The sequence below is a fragment of the Aulonocara sp. 'chitande type north' Nkhata Bay genome, linkage group LG11 (genome assembly GCF_057382095.1).
Source record: "Aulonocara sp. 'chitande type north' Nkhata Bay isolate Kocher_YH1m ecotype deep benthic linkage group LG11, A_spYH_male_GT1.1, whole genome shotgun sequence".
In the NCBI taxonomy this organism is placed as follows: domain Eukaryota; kingdom Metazoa; phylum Chordata; class Actinopteri; order Cichliformes; family Cichlidae; genus Aulonocara; species Aulonocara sp. 'chitande type north' Nkhata Bay.
Genome location: NC_141354.1, coordinates 14,229,113 through 14,244,458, shown reverse-complemented (window position 1 = coordinate 14,244,458; position 15,346 = coordinate 14,229,113). Strand labels below are relative to the sequence as shown.

General features: G+C 36.4%; 1 protein-coding gene across 1 annotated transcript; it reads left to right on the top strand.

The window, feature by feature from the left end:
- The first annotated feature begins 1,785 nt into the window (after nt 1-1,785).
- On the top strand, nt 1,786-6,755 carry ccka (cholecystokinin a). The gene is made up of 4 exons (XM_086310699.1): nt 1,786-1,885; nt 3,927-4,006; nt 4,294-4,477; nt 5,033-6,755. Exons 1-4 carry the CDS (start codon nt 1,786-1,788, stop codon nt 5,164-5,166), a joined length of 498 nt encoding a protein of 165 aa, XP_086166825.1. The 3' UTR covers nt 5,167-6,755.
- Nucleotides 6,756-15,346: the final 8,591 nt, after the last annotated feature.

The following is a 15,346-nucleotide window of genomic DNA, read 5'->3' as shown; positions in this document are numbered from 1 at the left end:
GTGAAAGGGAGCTAGCTCACAATCCTCTCTCAACTTTCTGACACATCTTTGATTTCTTTTTTGCAGGTTTGAATTGAAAGATACGTTTTCCTCATTTCAGAGGTGGGACTGCGCTGCTGGGTAAAAAAAAAATTACTTTAAATATCCTCCCGGTGCCAGGTCACAGCTCACATAAAATAAAATAAAAAGTCTGAATAGGAAAATAAATGGAAAAAGAACAGTCTGACACAGTTACTGAATGAGAAATGAAGACCAGCGCAACAGAGAATGACAGAGAATGGCTAAAATCCATTGTTCATATACAGCAAGTGAATGATTGGTGTACAGTATTGTGCAAATATTAGTTTATTTTAATTTGTGCAGGTCAACTGGCTTTACTGACATTAAGCAACATTTCATAACAAAAGGGAGCTGCAATAAAGAACTTTATATGTTTAAAGGTCCAGGATGCATCCGCAGGGGAGTTAGATTTTCAAGGAAGAGCCAGAGAGTGAAAATATGTTTCAAAAGTACTTTAATACCTTTCTGTAAACTCAGCGGTACCTGAACTACTGAAGAATTTAACAGGATTCACAAAAATGCTGCAAGCAAGCAGCCATTTATATCTACCCAACAGGTGTAATGTACCTGAGTCCTGCAGCTCCAGCAAACAACAACGTTGTAAAATGAATCCTTTGACTCAGACAATTTGATGATAGCTAAAATAGATCATTAGGTTTTAATGAACTTTTAAAAGCACAGTTTGCACTTCAGGGTGTTATTATTCCAGCGTTCGAATCTGTAAAATATATATGAAAGGGATCCTCATGCTGTTACTTTCATTCTGGCCTTCAGAGACACTGAATTTTTATGTTATTTTACTTTATTTATTTTTAATCAAACATTAAAAAGCAGAATTTTATTTCAAAACTTCCACATGTGTTATATAAACCCTACATATTCACACTCATAGCCAGTGCATCACTGTTTCGTGTATAAGTGCTGTACCCACAAGCTGTGATTCGGATTTTTTCTTTAATTAAGTACTTCATAGATTGACAAAATGATCCCACTTCTATTTAATTAAACAATTTAAAGATGCCAAGAAGACACTGGGGATGTTTTTACTGTTTAAAGAAAAGCTGTTGTACACAGAGCTCATACACATTCATCGCTGATGAAGGTACACACTCAGACAGGAGATAATATAAGCAAGTACCGTATGTGTTTCTGATCTTTAACACTCACGTCTGTTTGATTGCATGACACATCCACGAGATTACAGTGGATCCATGTGCATGACACCAAAAGGCTTCGTTAGAAGTCTCAGAGTTTCATTCTTCTCCACTTCATTCTGTCATAATTTCATCAGAGATCATCAGTGGAAAAAAGAAAAGATAGTCCCAGGATGATTTTCAGGCCATCAGACATGAACAGTGTCCCTGCTTTTGATCAGCTAAAGCTGTTAGAGCCTCGCTGCAGCTGGCGAAGGCACTGACCTGCAAGTTTGTTATCATCTACAGCAAACCAGTTAAAGATCCCCAAAGCGTCTCTTTACTGGATTCAAAATACTAACCCCTCATTTTCAGTCACAGGTGTATTTAAAGCTGCCACCTTTGTCCCAATCCTCTCTCTCCTAGATTGGCGTGGGTACATGTGGAAGTGTGTGTGAGCGTTCATTATGCTTTCTAAGTTTACATGCATGTTTGCGTCTTCACTGGCGTCAGCGCTGTCACTTTCTGCACCAGCACCAGGCTCCTCCCACAGGCCGAGGCTCCTCCCCCTCCCTCTCTGTCAGTATAAAGTATGGTCTTCTCTCAATCTCATACTCAGTCACAGCCTCATCAGTGGAGCAAAGCTCACTATCTTCAAATCAGCCTCTCCTGGTTTACTTCAACAGCTGCAGGTAAGGTTTAAAATATTCTCTGCAGTTTGTTTCATTTTAAAACTTCATTTTATTTCTCTGTTTTCCTGTCACAGGAGGATGGTTACACACACTCACTAATGCTTTGAGGTGTCCTGTCCCCTCATTTTCAGTTATTTATACACTGAAAATGAGAATACTGTAGACAAGTAAAGACTGGACTGGTATTTATATAGATAGTTATCCATCTATATGTCGTTTTCTTCTTTTGCCTTTTTAGAGCACAAATGAAATGTTTATTACAGTGGATCTTTTCTTCTCTTTATTTAAGTGAGTGGTGGGTTTTAATGAAAGAAAATTATATTCATACACGAGCCAAACAGAATTATTAAAAGATTATACAATATTTATGATTAAAAGTCTTTAAAAAGTAACAGATGAGTAAAAATAGATCCATGCTGAAAGCTGAGCTGAAAGAGAATTATGTCTGAGTGTCCAAATGACCACATAAGAAATGTAATTTTGCCCCTAACTTTTATCTGGAGGAAAACTCTGTGTTTGTGTTTAAATGCTCACAGAAGCTGCTGGTTCTGTGAGCATCATTTGACCTTTGTTGTGGATAAAATTATCATTCCAAGAGTTGGAGTTAAAAGAAAGTAGGAAAGAAATTCCTCATCACATTTCATAGGAGCTATTTTTTTTTTTTTAATCTCTGTGTATAAACTAAGTAGTGATGGGTAAAAGTGTTATTTTCTCATTTTGTTTTCTGAGGAGAGGAGAGGAGAGCTGTCACATACATTACATTATCACATCATTACCAGCCTATTACATAATGATTGAGAGACAATGACCAGCTGCTAAAAGGAATTATATTAGCATGAGCAGAATGGCTATTTACACCACCGCTGTGTCCGTTTAAACAAATTATTCAAACCAAACGTTTCACTGGACTTATGGTGATAAAATCACACAAGAAGAAATTCTCCATTTCAGTTGGTTTAAAACTGCAGAGGAGGGCGATTTCACCTGCACGTCTGTAATGATTTGACCAGTGAACAACGACTAGAAGACGTTCTGGACTGTTAACGGTACAAAAGGATCTAGACTAAGAACAAAGACTCAGTACATAAAATAAATGAAAAATCTAAAACACTTATTTTTTTATTTGTTCTGCAAAGGTAGAAACCATGGCAAAGTTATGCTCTCCTGCATATCTATGTTCTGGTGTTTATGGGCTGTAAAAAGATCATCCTTGACTTAGTAAATATATTAACACAGAGAGACGCAGCAGAGCGCTGTAACACTGTGACAGACTGAGGCAGTGGGGTTTTTGATTTATCTGAGATTGAAAGCCTCCAAGCAGCTTTTGCTGTTGGTTTTATCTAATTATCCACTTTAACTCATTTTCCTTTGGAAATAAATTTCGGGAGTAAAACATTATTCATCAAAGATAATATGCTGCTTTGGCAGGCTTCAAGATCAAAATAAAATAAATAAATCATCAAAATGATCTTCTAACCAAATTAATAAGAAACATCTATAAATGTATTTATTATTATGTTTAATAATATTATATGTATTTACATGAGGGGTTAAAAAGGTTTCATGCCTCTGCTTTCAGTGTGAGTAAACTTCATGTATTGATTCTGTGTGACACCGACTGTCCTGTGAGCCCCGTTCAAAAAACAGCACATAGATCAACATTCGACTATAGAGACCGCAACTCCAAACAGCACATACATATACATGTATGTGTCTGTGTGTAAACATGAAGCCGTTCTGTCACAGGCAGAGCAGGAGAGTATTTATGAAACATGAAATAATGTTTGCTGTAGTTCGAGGCAGAACCATTAAAGAGTCATCTCTTTCTCACCCGATGTGTTTAAATGACCTTAAATTGATTTATTGCTGCTTTTTGCAAAGCCAATATTGCCTGCATTGGTTTGTTTTCCCTTAGCAAGCTGAGGTGAGACAGAAAGAGAGAAGAGGGCAGATGAGAGGCAGTAAAGAGCAAATAAAGACTAACTGGAAATGTGCTATTGAGTTTGTTTAACTGTTATTCTCTCCCTGTCTCTCCATCCAGCCATGAATGTAGGCATCTGTGTTTGTGTTATCCTGGCTGCTTTGTCCAGTGGTTCCCTGAGTCTGCCTTCACAATCAATTGTAAGACACACACACACACACACACACACACACACACACACACACACACACACACACACACACACACACACACACATTATGCAGAGCTAAACAGCGCGTACATTGCCAATTAAGGGAAGTGGAGTAGGACCCTGATTACAAACTTTAATGTCTAAATTGCCTCCACGTGGTACAATTGGATTCAATTTTCCACTGGAGGATAAATATTTTTTTTCATTTGAATTTTTTTTATTTTTTTTATTACTTTTTAAATGTGTTATTTCATAAATGTGTCATTTTCTCCACAGACAGCTGAAAGTACGGCTCTTCTCTCAGGCAGCGGATCTCTCCCTTCTCCCAGCCTGAAACGGCAGGCTCGCTCCGCTCCAGCGCCCCTCTCAGGGCATCTTATCAACTACAGCCAGCACCAAGAGGACGCAGACACTCCAGACAGCCTGAACCAGCTTCTGGCCAGACTCATCTCTAGGAAAGGTGTGATCAGACTGCCGATACAGAATAAGAGAACAAAGGATGGGAAGAGAAAATAAAATGACCGCCTTTCCCTTTTCCCTTTACTTGTCATCTCATTACATGCTCATATTTCCCTCTTCCTCACATCCATCCTTCTGCAGCTTGCGTTCATTCATGCTGTGTTTCAGTCCCACCATCTGGCATTTCCCACCTCCCTCTGGCCTCCTCTCTTCATCTTTCCATGCTTGCTACTCCCCTAACATTTCTGCCTGCGCCCTCTATCATAGTCGTCTGCCTACCTCCTGACCTCACTCTCTGCTTCCTCTGTCACCGCGCATCGGTTTTTTTCTTTCAAGTAAACGCTGTGTGACTACGAGACCTGCTGAGCTCATGGACAGAAATAGAAACACAGCGAGTCAGCATGAGTTAGATCAACAGTGCCATTTGGAAGATAGACCGTATATTATTATCATACAGTATGGGTAGTTTAAAAAAAAAAAGAAGAACAACATAAGTTTTATGAAATGCAGTGAATGTTTTCTTTTGTTTAGTTTGTTTCATCCATGTCTCCTCTAGGCTCTGCCTACCACACCAGATCCTCCCTCAGCAGCAGAGCCAGTGGTCTCCCCCCCAACCACAGGATAAAGGACAGAGATTATCTCGGCTGGATGGACTTCGGACGGCGTAGTGCAGAGGAGTACGAATACTAGTCCTGAAGGCACGGCTTTGTTTCTTCGAACGCTGAGCCCAAAACCTCCAACATCACCAGTTAAAGTTTTTATTTTAAAAAACCTGGAGCCCTTTTCACACTGCACTCTCAGCCCACCAGAGCTGACTTAGTGAGAAGTATATCTCAGCACATATCCTTCAATCTACGAACCACAAACTTCAATCCAAAACTTACGGCACATTATTGTATATCTGTGTTGCTGTTAAGACCAAAGGTAGCAATGCTTGTCCATCCCGCAGTGCTTTCTTAGTCCCTCACTCTCTCTGTGGTTTGGATGGTAATCACTAAAAATGAGTCACAAAAAAAGTTTTTTCATGGAAAAAAGGTGTTTTGATTTCTTAAAATATGGGGTCACTGTAATTTTCTAACCAGCATAGAGTTTTTAATTTGTTTGGCAGTACTTTCTTACTTAAAGTTACATGAGTAGCTCACGATCTGCTAATGCTATTAGACATTGGTTACACAGCAGATGCTTGTTACCATAAATTCATTGTTAGTTAAGTTGTTTTTGACAAATGCAATGTTAGCTTTTTGGTGTTAACAGATCAGTGAAGAAACAGTAGGTCTGGTATAACAATGGGAAATGCCACATTTCCATTTCAGTGGATATACAGAGCTTAACTAAGAAATCACAAATATTTTAGCAATGAGTCAAAACTTGTTTAAAACTAAAAAAGATTATCATTTAGTCTGCAATAAATCATGTTTATATGACTAAATTTAAGCTAGTGCTCTGAGAACTGCACTAAAAACATCATTTCGATTAATATGCTGCTGGATTAACCCATTACAGAAACATTAAAAATGATTTTGGCAATTACCAGTATTGTTAATTTAGGGCTTCTGTGACATTAAACTTACACTGGGTGGAGATCTAATTAATTTGTTTAGCACTGTAAGTCCAACAACTTCAACTGTTAAAAGGCAAAAATTACAAAAAGCTGTTAAACATAACACCCTTTAAATATATTTCCAGTGAGAAAAATCAGTGTCTTAGGATTTAGACATTCGTATTTTAAAGTACTGTTAAAATGCTTAATTTTACTGAGCGTTACTGTATGAATGTATCTGTAGACTTTTAATGTGCCCTTAAGGTGTCCTCTGCAAACTAATCTTCATAAAATTACACAATAAAAAAACAAAAACGACACAACAATAAAAAGCATGTTGTTTCATATCACACCATGCTCAACACTGAATGTGACACATCATTCAAAAATCTTTGATCGTGCTAGAAACTGGGAGAACTGGGTGAAAAGTGGCTAACATGGCAGGCTGCTGCAGTGTGCAGTGTGAAAAGGGCAAAACAGGTTTTGACAAGCACAAAGTGTTGTCTGTTTGATACCTGGGAGTCTCCCTGACTTTGCATAATGGACTTCAGTGGCAGACACAATAACATCAGGATGCTGCAGATATTAAATCTACAGATTAGAAATGTTTTCTTTTCTTTTCTTTTTTTAACGGCCTTTATTATATATAAAGGTTAACTCTCTGTATTAAATCATTTGTTTCTACAGATTCAGTGAAACTCCAAATAAAGCTTTGTTTTCCTCCAATGTCAGCAAGAAATTCAAACGCTTTCTTTTCAGTCTCATGATCTTATGGTTTCAGGGCACAGGTGGTGGGGCAGTTCTCTATATAGTGTTAGATTTGATCACTGCAGAAGAGAAAGAATGGATGTCTCTTTTTTTTACAAACCTTTGGTGCAACCCAGTGTGGGATTTCAGCAAAAGAAAGCCAAAACATTTTCATTTGTGCCCACTATAAGTAAAATAGCTTTCCCGGGATTAGCATTGGGACAAAGGAGCTGGTAGCTAGAAAAGGTTATAATTTAAATCAGACTTAAGTCTCAAAGAGCTCATTTTGCCTTTAAAAGTGTTTGTGTTCGTGCCTGGGGATTAATTAAAGTGGATTATGTTAATGATCTGTTAGTCCTAATGCAATGAAGTTAGGATGAGTACTGTGAATAAAATAAAAAGCCCTAAAATAATAAAAACAAATCTCCTGGTGAAATGAACTAAATGCTGATGAGGGGCAAAATAAAAAATTATCTTCCTCACCAGTGTTGGTCAAGTTACTTGAAAAAAGTAATCAGTAACTAATTACTGATTACTTCCCCAAAAAAGTAATCCCATTACTTTACTGATTACTTATTTTCAAAAGTAATTAATTACTTAGTTACTTAGTTACTTTTTAAAAACACGATTTACAACCTGAAGAGGTGATAAAGCGATAGATCTTTCAGCCCAATTCTACTTTTTCTACATAATCCATCATACAAAATGTAATCAAATGGAAAAGTCTCTTTTTTTAACTTGTTTTATCAGTTTTAATCTTTTAACTTTATGCATCAAGCAAAAATTTAATTATATGCAACATTCTCTGAGTTGAATAAATGAGTTTAACATTTAAACCTATTTTCTGCACATTCCAGCACATAAAATAAAATAATTTTTTGTGTTTACACTCACTCTTTCAAATAGATGCAAGTAAAACACAGCAGAACATAAATAAAGTCAAAGACTCAGCGGTCCTGTTGCTCTATTTTCACCTGTAAAGCAGGACTGCAGTAGGCGGAGGTTTACCCTGGTGCAGGTGTGCAGCGGTCAGTGGAAGGATACGGCAGTGTCTCTGTGAGTTTCCCATTACGTCGTTGCGCTCTTGGTGCTTCCTTGGAAGTTTAGGGGTTTTTTTCGCTGTAAAAAGAAGTTTTCTTCCCACGCACGATGGACGCTAATGTTTTTGTCACTTTTTATGGAATCAAACTCAAAGTAAGGTCAGTACTTCCACGCTTTAAACGCTGCATGCTCATACTCTCTCCCGCACTCGATATGTGATCCATTGTTGATCTGCACACAGCTGTTGTCACTAACGGCGCACTTGCTTACGTCACTGTCGTGAGACATTCTCGCAAAAAAAATCACGATTTTAGTAACGCAGCGTTCCTACGGTAAAGTAATGGTAATCTAATTACCGATTTTGCAATAGTAATCCCTTACTTTACTCGTTACTCGAAAAAAGTAATCAGATTACTGCCCATCTCTGTTCCTCACAAATATGAAAACAGAAAGACAAATTAAACTCTGGCTCTGTTTCTAATTAGTGTGAATGCTTGAAAAGCATTCACAGTATTGTTGTTGTAATCTTTATTAGTGTGAATGCTTGAAAAGCATTCACAGTATTGTTATTCGAATCTTTATTAGTGTGAATGCTTGAAAAGCATTCACAGTATTGTTCTTCTAATCTTTATTATTAGTGTGAATGCTTGAAAAGCATTCACAGTATTGTTCTTCTAATCTTTATTATTATTCCATTTTTTTATTATTATTATCTATTCCGTACGTTTTTTGAAAGCCTACTCCTTCAAAACCGTTCAACTTAGAAAAACCATTCAAACACCGTTAGATTCCTATTCTTTTGGACAACACTGCTTCTATTTTTCATATTTTTAACATTTATATTTTTAATTTTATTCAACTTTATTCAACAAAAATTTATAATGTATTTCAATGGGGAGACCCTTCAAATCCTCATTCAACTTACTCATTTTTAAACTCTTACTACTTCCACATACATTGACATAGAGCCACCATTCAAACTTTAAAACGAAGACAAGACATTCAACTATTCAACTTGTATTTATCTTTTCAATATCTATTATACTTTTTCTTCAGTTCCAGTTTAAGTTTCATGATGTTTTTTCACCCGTTTCAGAGTTTATAATGGGTGTGTATGGGACGGAATGTTGGGGCTAGAGTGAGAGAGCTCAACTGCTAGAGTGAGAGGAGCAAAAAAATTAATCTTAAAATATTTTTTAAAACTGCTGCTGTGTCCACAGCGTTTGCTCTACAGCCACCATTTTACCCTCAAAACGTAGCCATCGCTGTCCTCTTTCATCCAATGTGTTTACTATTGTCCTAGGTGTTATGGTTCTTTCATAAATGTCACCAATGCACAGCCTCCTCCCTCCAACTCTTCCATAGACTCTAATGTTAAAATGGCTCAGAAGGTTCTTTTGAAAATCAGAAGAGCATGGTGTCTTTCCACTGTCACCACGTCCATACAATAAACTCCACAGGCATGAAAACTGAGAATTCAGTAGACTAGACATTGCTGTCGCTCACGGTGAAAGAATTTTGTCAATACGACTTGTACTTTTCATATGGGAACGATTTGTTTCGGCCTGACTTTTCTGTTCATTTTAAGCAGCAAAAGTGAGGCGCATGTCTGTGTACGTGTGTATGGAGCCCTTGGGTGCGGTCACTATAGCAACCAGGCTCACACCTGCCTGCTTAACGAGCTCTCTCTCTCTCTCTGCCAAGATTCATCTTAAACACTTCTCTTTCAACTGCTGCTGTGTCCACAGTGTTAAAGCCATCATTTTACCCTCAAAACGTCGCCATCGTTGTTCTTTTTCCAACATCTTGTCTTTCAAAGCTCAGAGATGTAAACTTTTTAAACTGTGTGGGTCCAAGTGGAGGGATCACATTTTAGTCATTCAGTGATTCAAAGAATATGACCTTTTAATATTCATTCAGATGTTTTCTGACTCTAAATGTTCTTTTCTCATTTCTTAGGGTTTTCTAATTTACATTTAAAACATTTTCAGTTTTTTTCCAACTCCTTCTTCTGTGTAACCTTCAGCTTTTAGCAGTTCAGCACCTTTGTTTTCAGGTTAAATTCGTGTTTTTTTTTTTGTTTTTTTTTTAATCTCATTCAATATTTTTAACTCAAAATTCAGCAATTAATTCATTTCAGTGCATACATTCAGATTCAAGCATTCACACTGCAGTTTCTTCAGAAAATGCACTTTCTAGTTATATTTTCTTATTCCGTACGTTTTTTGAAAGCCTACTCCTTCAAAACCGTTCAACTTAGAAAAACCATTCAAACATCGTTAGATTCCTATTATTTTGGACATGACTGCTTCTATTTTTCTCATTTTTAACATTTATATTTTTAATTTTATTCAACTTTATTCAACAAAAATTTCCCATGTATTTCAATGGGGAGACCCTTCAAATTCTCATTCAACTTACTCATTTTTAAACTCTTACTACTTCCACATACATTGACATAGAGCCACCATTCAAACTTTAAAACGAAGACAAGACATTCAACTATTCAACTTGTATTTATCTTTTCAATATCTATTATACTTTTTCTTCAGTTCCAGTTTAAGTTTCATGATGTTTTTTCACCCGTTTCAGAGTTTATAATGGGTGTGTATGGGACGGAATGTTGGGGCTAGAGTGAGGCAGCTCAACTGCTAGAGTGAGAGGAGCAAAAAAATTAATCTTAAAATCTTTTTTAAAACTGCTGCTGTGTCCGCAGCGTTTGCTCTACAGGTATGATTTTACCCTCAAAACGTAGCCATCGCTGTCCTCTTTCATCCAATGTGTTTACTATTGTCCTAGGTGTTATGGTTCTTTCGTAAATGTCACCAATGCACAGCCTCCTCCCTCCAACTCTTCCATAGACTCTAATGTTAAAATGGCTCAGAAGGTTGGTTTGAAAATCAGAAGAGCATGGTGTCTTTCCACTGTCACCACGTCCATATAATAAACTCCACAGGCATGAAAACTGAGAATTCAGTAGACTAGAAGCTGCTGTCGCTCACGGTGAAAGAATTTTGTCAATACGACTTTTACTTTTCATTTGGGAACGATTTGTTTCGGCCTGACTTTTCTGTTCATTTTAAGCAGCAAAAGTGAGGCGCATGTCTGTGTACGTGTGTATGGAGCCATTGGGTGCGGTCACTATAGCAACCAGGCTCACACCTGCCTGCTTAACGAGCTCTGCCTGCCACTGTACCAAGATTCATCTTAAACACTTCTCTTTCAACTGCTGCTGTGTCCACAGTGTTACAGCCATCATTTTACCCTCAAATTGTCGCCATTATTGTTCTCTTTCCAACACCGTATCTTTCAAAGCTCAGAGATGTAAACTTTTTAAACTGTGTGGGTCCAAGTGGAGGGATCACATTTTAGTCATTCAGTGATTCAAAGAATATGACCTTTTAATATTCTTTCAGATGTTTTCTGACTCTAAATGTTCTTTTCTCATTTCTTAGGTTTTTCTAATTTACAATTAAAACATTTTCAGCTTTTTTCCAACTTCTTCTTCTGTGTAACCTTCAGCTTTTAGCAGTTCAGCACTGTTGTTTTCAGGTTAAATTCAGGTTGTTTTTTTTTGTTTTTTTATCTCATTCAAAATTTTTAACTCAAAATTCAGCAATTAATTCATTTCAGTCCATACATTCAGATTCAAGCATTCACACTGCAGTTTCTTCAGAAAATGCACTTTCTAGTTATTAGTGTGAATGCTTGAAAAGCATTCACAGTATTGTTCTTCTAATCTTTATTATTATTAGTGTGAATGCTTGAAAAGCATTCACAGTATTGTTCTTCTAATCTTTATTATTATTAGTGTGAATGCTTGAAAAGCATTCACAGTATTGTTATTCTAATCTTTATTAGTGTGAATGCTTGAAAAGCATTCACAGTATTGTTATTCTAATCTTTATTATTATTATTATTATTATTATATTTTATCTATTCCGTACGTTTTTTGTAATCCTATAACTTCAAAACCGTTCAACTTAGAAAAACCATTCAAACACCGTTAGATTCCTATTCTTTTGGACAACACTGCTTCTATTTTTCATATTTTTAACATTTATATTTTTAATTTTATTCAACTTTATTCAACAAAAATTTATAATGTATTTCAATGGGGATACCCTTCAAATCCTCATTCAACTTACTCATTTTTAAACTCTTACTACTTCCACATACATTGACATAGAGCCACCATTCAAACTTTAAAACGAAGACAAGACATTCAACTATTCAACTTGTATTTATCTTTTCAATATCTATTATACTTTTTCTTCAGTTCCAGTTTAAGTTTCATGATGTTTTTTCACCCGTTTCAGAGTTTATAATGGGTGTGTATGGGACGGAATGTTGGGGCTAGAGTGAGGCAGCTCAACTGCTAGAGTGAGAGGAGCAAAAAAATTAATCTTAAAATCTTTTTTAAAACTGCTGCTGTGTCCGCAGCGTTTGCTCTACAGGTATGATTTTACCCTCAAAACGTAGCCATGGCTGTCCTCTTTCATCCAATGTGTTTACTATTGTACTAGGTGTTGTGGTTCTTTCATAAATGTCACCAATGCACAGCCTCCTCCCTCCAACTCTTCCATAGACTCTAATGTTAAAATGGCTCAGAAGGTTCGTTTGAAAATCAGAAGAGCATGGTGTCTTTCCACTGTCACCACGTCCATATAATAAGCTCCACAGGCATGAAAACTGAGAATTAGGTAGACTAGACATTGCTGTCGCTCACGGTGAAAGAATTTTGTCAATACGACTTTTACTTTTCATTTGGGAGCGATTTGTTTCGGCCTGACTTTTCTGTTCATTTTAAGCAGCAAAAGTGAGGCGCATGTCTGTGTACGTGTGTATGGAGCCATTGGGTGCGGTCACTATAGCAACCAGGCTCACACCTGCCTGCTTAACGAGCTCTCTCTCTCACTCTGCCAAGATTCATCTTAAACACTTCTCTTTCAACTGCTGCTGTGTCCACAGTGTTACAGCCATCATTTTACGCTCAAAACGTCGCCATCGTTGTTCTTTTTCCAACATCTTGTCTTTCAAAGCTCAGAGATGTAAACTTTTTAAACTGTGTGGGTCCAAGTGGAGGGATCACATTTTAGTCATTCAGTGATTCAAAGAATATGACCTTTTAATATTTTTTCAGATGTTTTCTGACTCTAAATGTTCTTTTCTCATTTCTTAGGTTTTTCTAATTTACAATTAAAACATTTTCAGCTTTTTTCCAACTTCTTCTTCTGTGTAACCTTCAGCTTTTAGCAGTTCAGCACTTTTGTTTTCAGGTTAAATTCGGGGTTTTTTTTTAATCTCATTCAAAATTTTTAACTTAAATTCAGTAATTATTTCATTTCAATGCATACATTCAGATTCAAGCATTCACACTGCAGTTTCTTCAGAAAATGCACTTTCTAGTTATTATTATTATTATTATATTTTATCTATTCCGTACGTTTTTTGTAATCCTATAACTTCAAAACCGTTCAACTTAGAAAAACCATTCAAACACCGTTAGATTCCTATTCTTTTGGACAACACTGCTTCTATTTTTCATATTTTTAACATTTATATTTTTAATTTTATTCAACTTTATTCAACAAAAATTTATAATGTATTTCAATGGGGAGACCCTTCAAATCCTCATTCAACTTACTCATTTTTAAACTCTTACTACTTCCACATACATTGACATAGAGCCACCATTCAAACTTTAAAACGAAGACAAGACATTCAACTATTCAACTTGTATTTATCTTTTCAATATCTATTATACTTTTTCTTCAGTTCCAGTTTAAGTTTCATGATGTTTTTTCACCCGTTTCAGAGTTTATAATGGGTGTGTATGGGACGGAATGTTGGGGCTAGAGTGAGGCAGCTCAACTGCTAGAGTGAGAGGAGCAAAAAAATTAATCTTAAAATCTTTTTTAAAACTGCTGCTGTGTCCGCAGCGTTTGCTCTACAGGTATGATTTTACCCTCAAAACGTAGCCATGGCTGTCCTCTTTCATCCAATGTGTTTACTATTGTACTAGGTATTGTGGTTCTTTCATAAATGTCACCAATGCACAGCCTCCTCCCTCCAACTCTTCCATAGACTCTAATGTTAAAATGGCTCAGAAGGTTCGTTTGAAAATCAGAAGAGCATGGTGTCTTTCCACTGTCACCACGTCCATATAATAAGCTCCACAGGCATGAAAACTGAGAATTAGGTAGACTAGACATTGCTGTCGCTCACGGTGAAAGAATTTTGTCAATACGACTTTTACTTTTCATTTGGGAGCGATTTGTTTCGGCCTGACTTTTCTGTTCATTTTAAGCAGCAAAAGTGAGGCGCATGTCTGTGTACGTGTGTATGGAGCCATTGGGTGCGGTCACTATAGCAACCAGGCTCACACCTGCCTGCTTAACGAGCTCTCTCTCTCACTCTGCCAAGATTCATCTTAAACACTTCTCTTTCAACTGCTGCTGTGTCCACAGTGTTAAAGCCATCATTTTACCCTCAAAACGTCGCCATCGTTGTTCTTTTTCCAACATCTTGTCTTTCAAAGCTCAGAGATGTAAACTTTTTAAACTGTGTGGGTCCAAGTGGAGGGATCACATTTTAGTCATTCAGTGATTCAAAGAATATGACCTTTTAATATTTTTTCAGATGTTTTCTGACTCTAAATGTTCTTTTCTCATTTCTTAGGTTTTTCTAATTTACAATTAAAACATTTTCAGCTTTTTTCCAACTTCTTCTTCTGTGTAACCTTCAGCTTTTAGCAGTTCAGCACTGTTGTTTTCAGGTTAAATTCAGGTTGTTTCTTTTTTTTTTTTTTTATCTCATTCAAAATTTTTAACTCAAAATTCAGCAATTAATTCATTTCAGTCCATACATTCAGATTCAAGCATTCACACTGCAGTTTCTTCAGAAAATGCACTTTCTAGTTATTATTCTATTTTATTATTATTATCTATTCCGTACGTTTTTTGAAAGCCTACTCCTTCAAAACCGTTCAACTTAGAAAAACCATTCAAACACCGTTAGATTCCTATTCTTTTGGACAACACTGCTTCTATTTTTCATATTTTTAACATTTATATTTTTAATTTTATTCAACTTTATTCAACAAAAATTTATAATGTATTTCAATGGGGAGACCCTTCAAATCCTCATTCAACTTACTCATTTTTAAACTCTTACTACTTCCACATACATTGACATAGAGCCACCATTCAAACTTTAAAACGAAGACAAGACATTCAACTATTCAACTTGTATTTATCTTTTCAATATCTATTATACTTTTTCTTCAGTTCCAGTTTAAGTTTCATGATGTTTTTTCACCCGTTTCAGAGTTTATAATGGGTGTGTATGGGACGGAATGTTGGGGCTAGAGTGAGAGAGCTCAACTGCTAGAGTGAGAGGAGCAAAAAAATTAATCTTAAAATATTTTTTAAAACTGCTGCTGTGTCCACAGCGTTTGCTCTACAGCCACCATTTTACCCTCAAAACGTAGCCATCGCTGTCCTCTTTCATCCAATGTGTTTACTATTGTCCTAGGTGTTA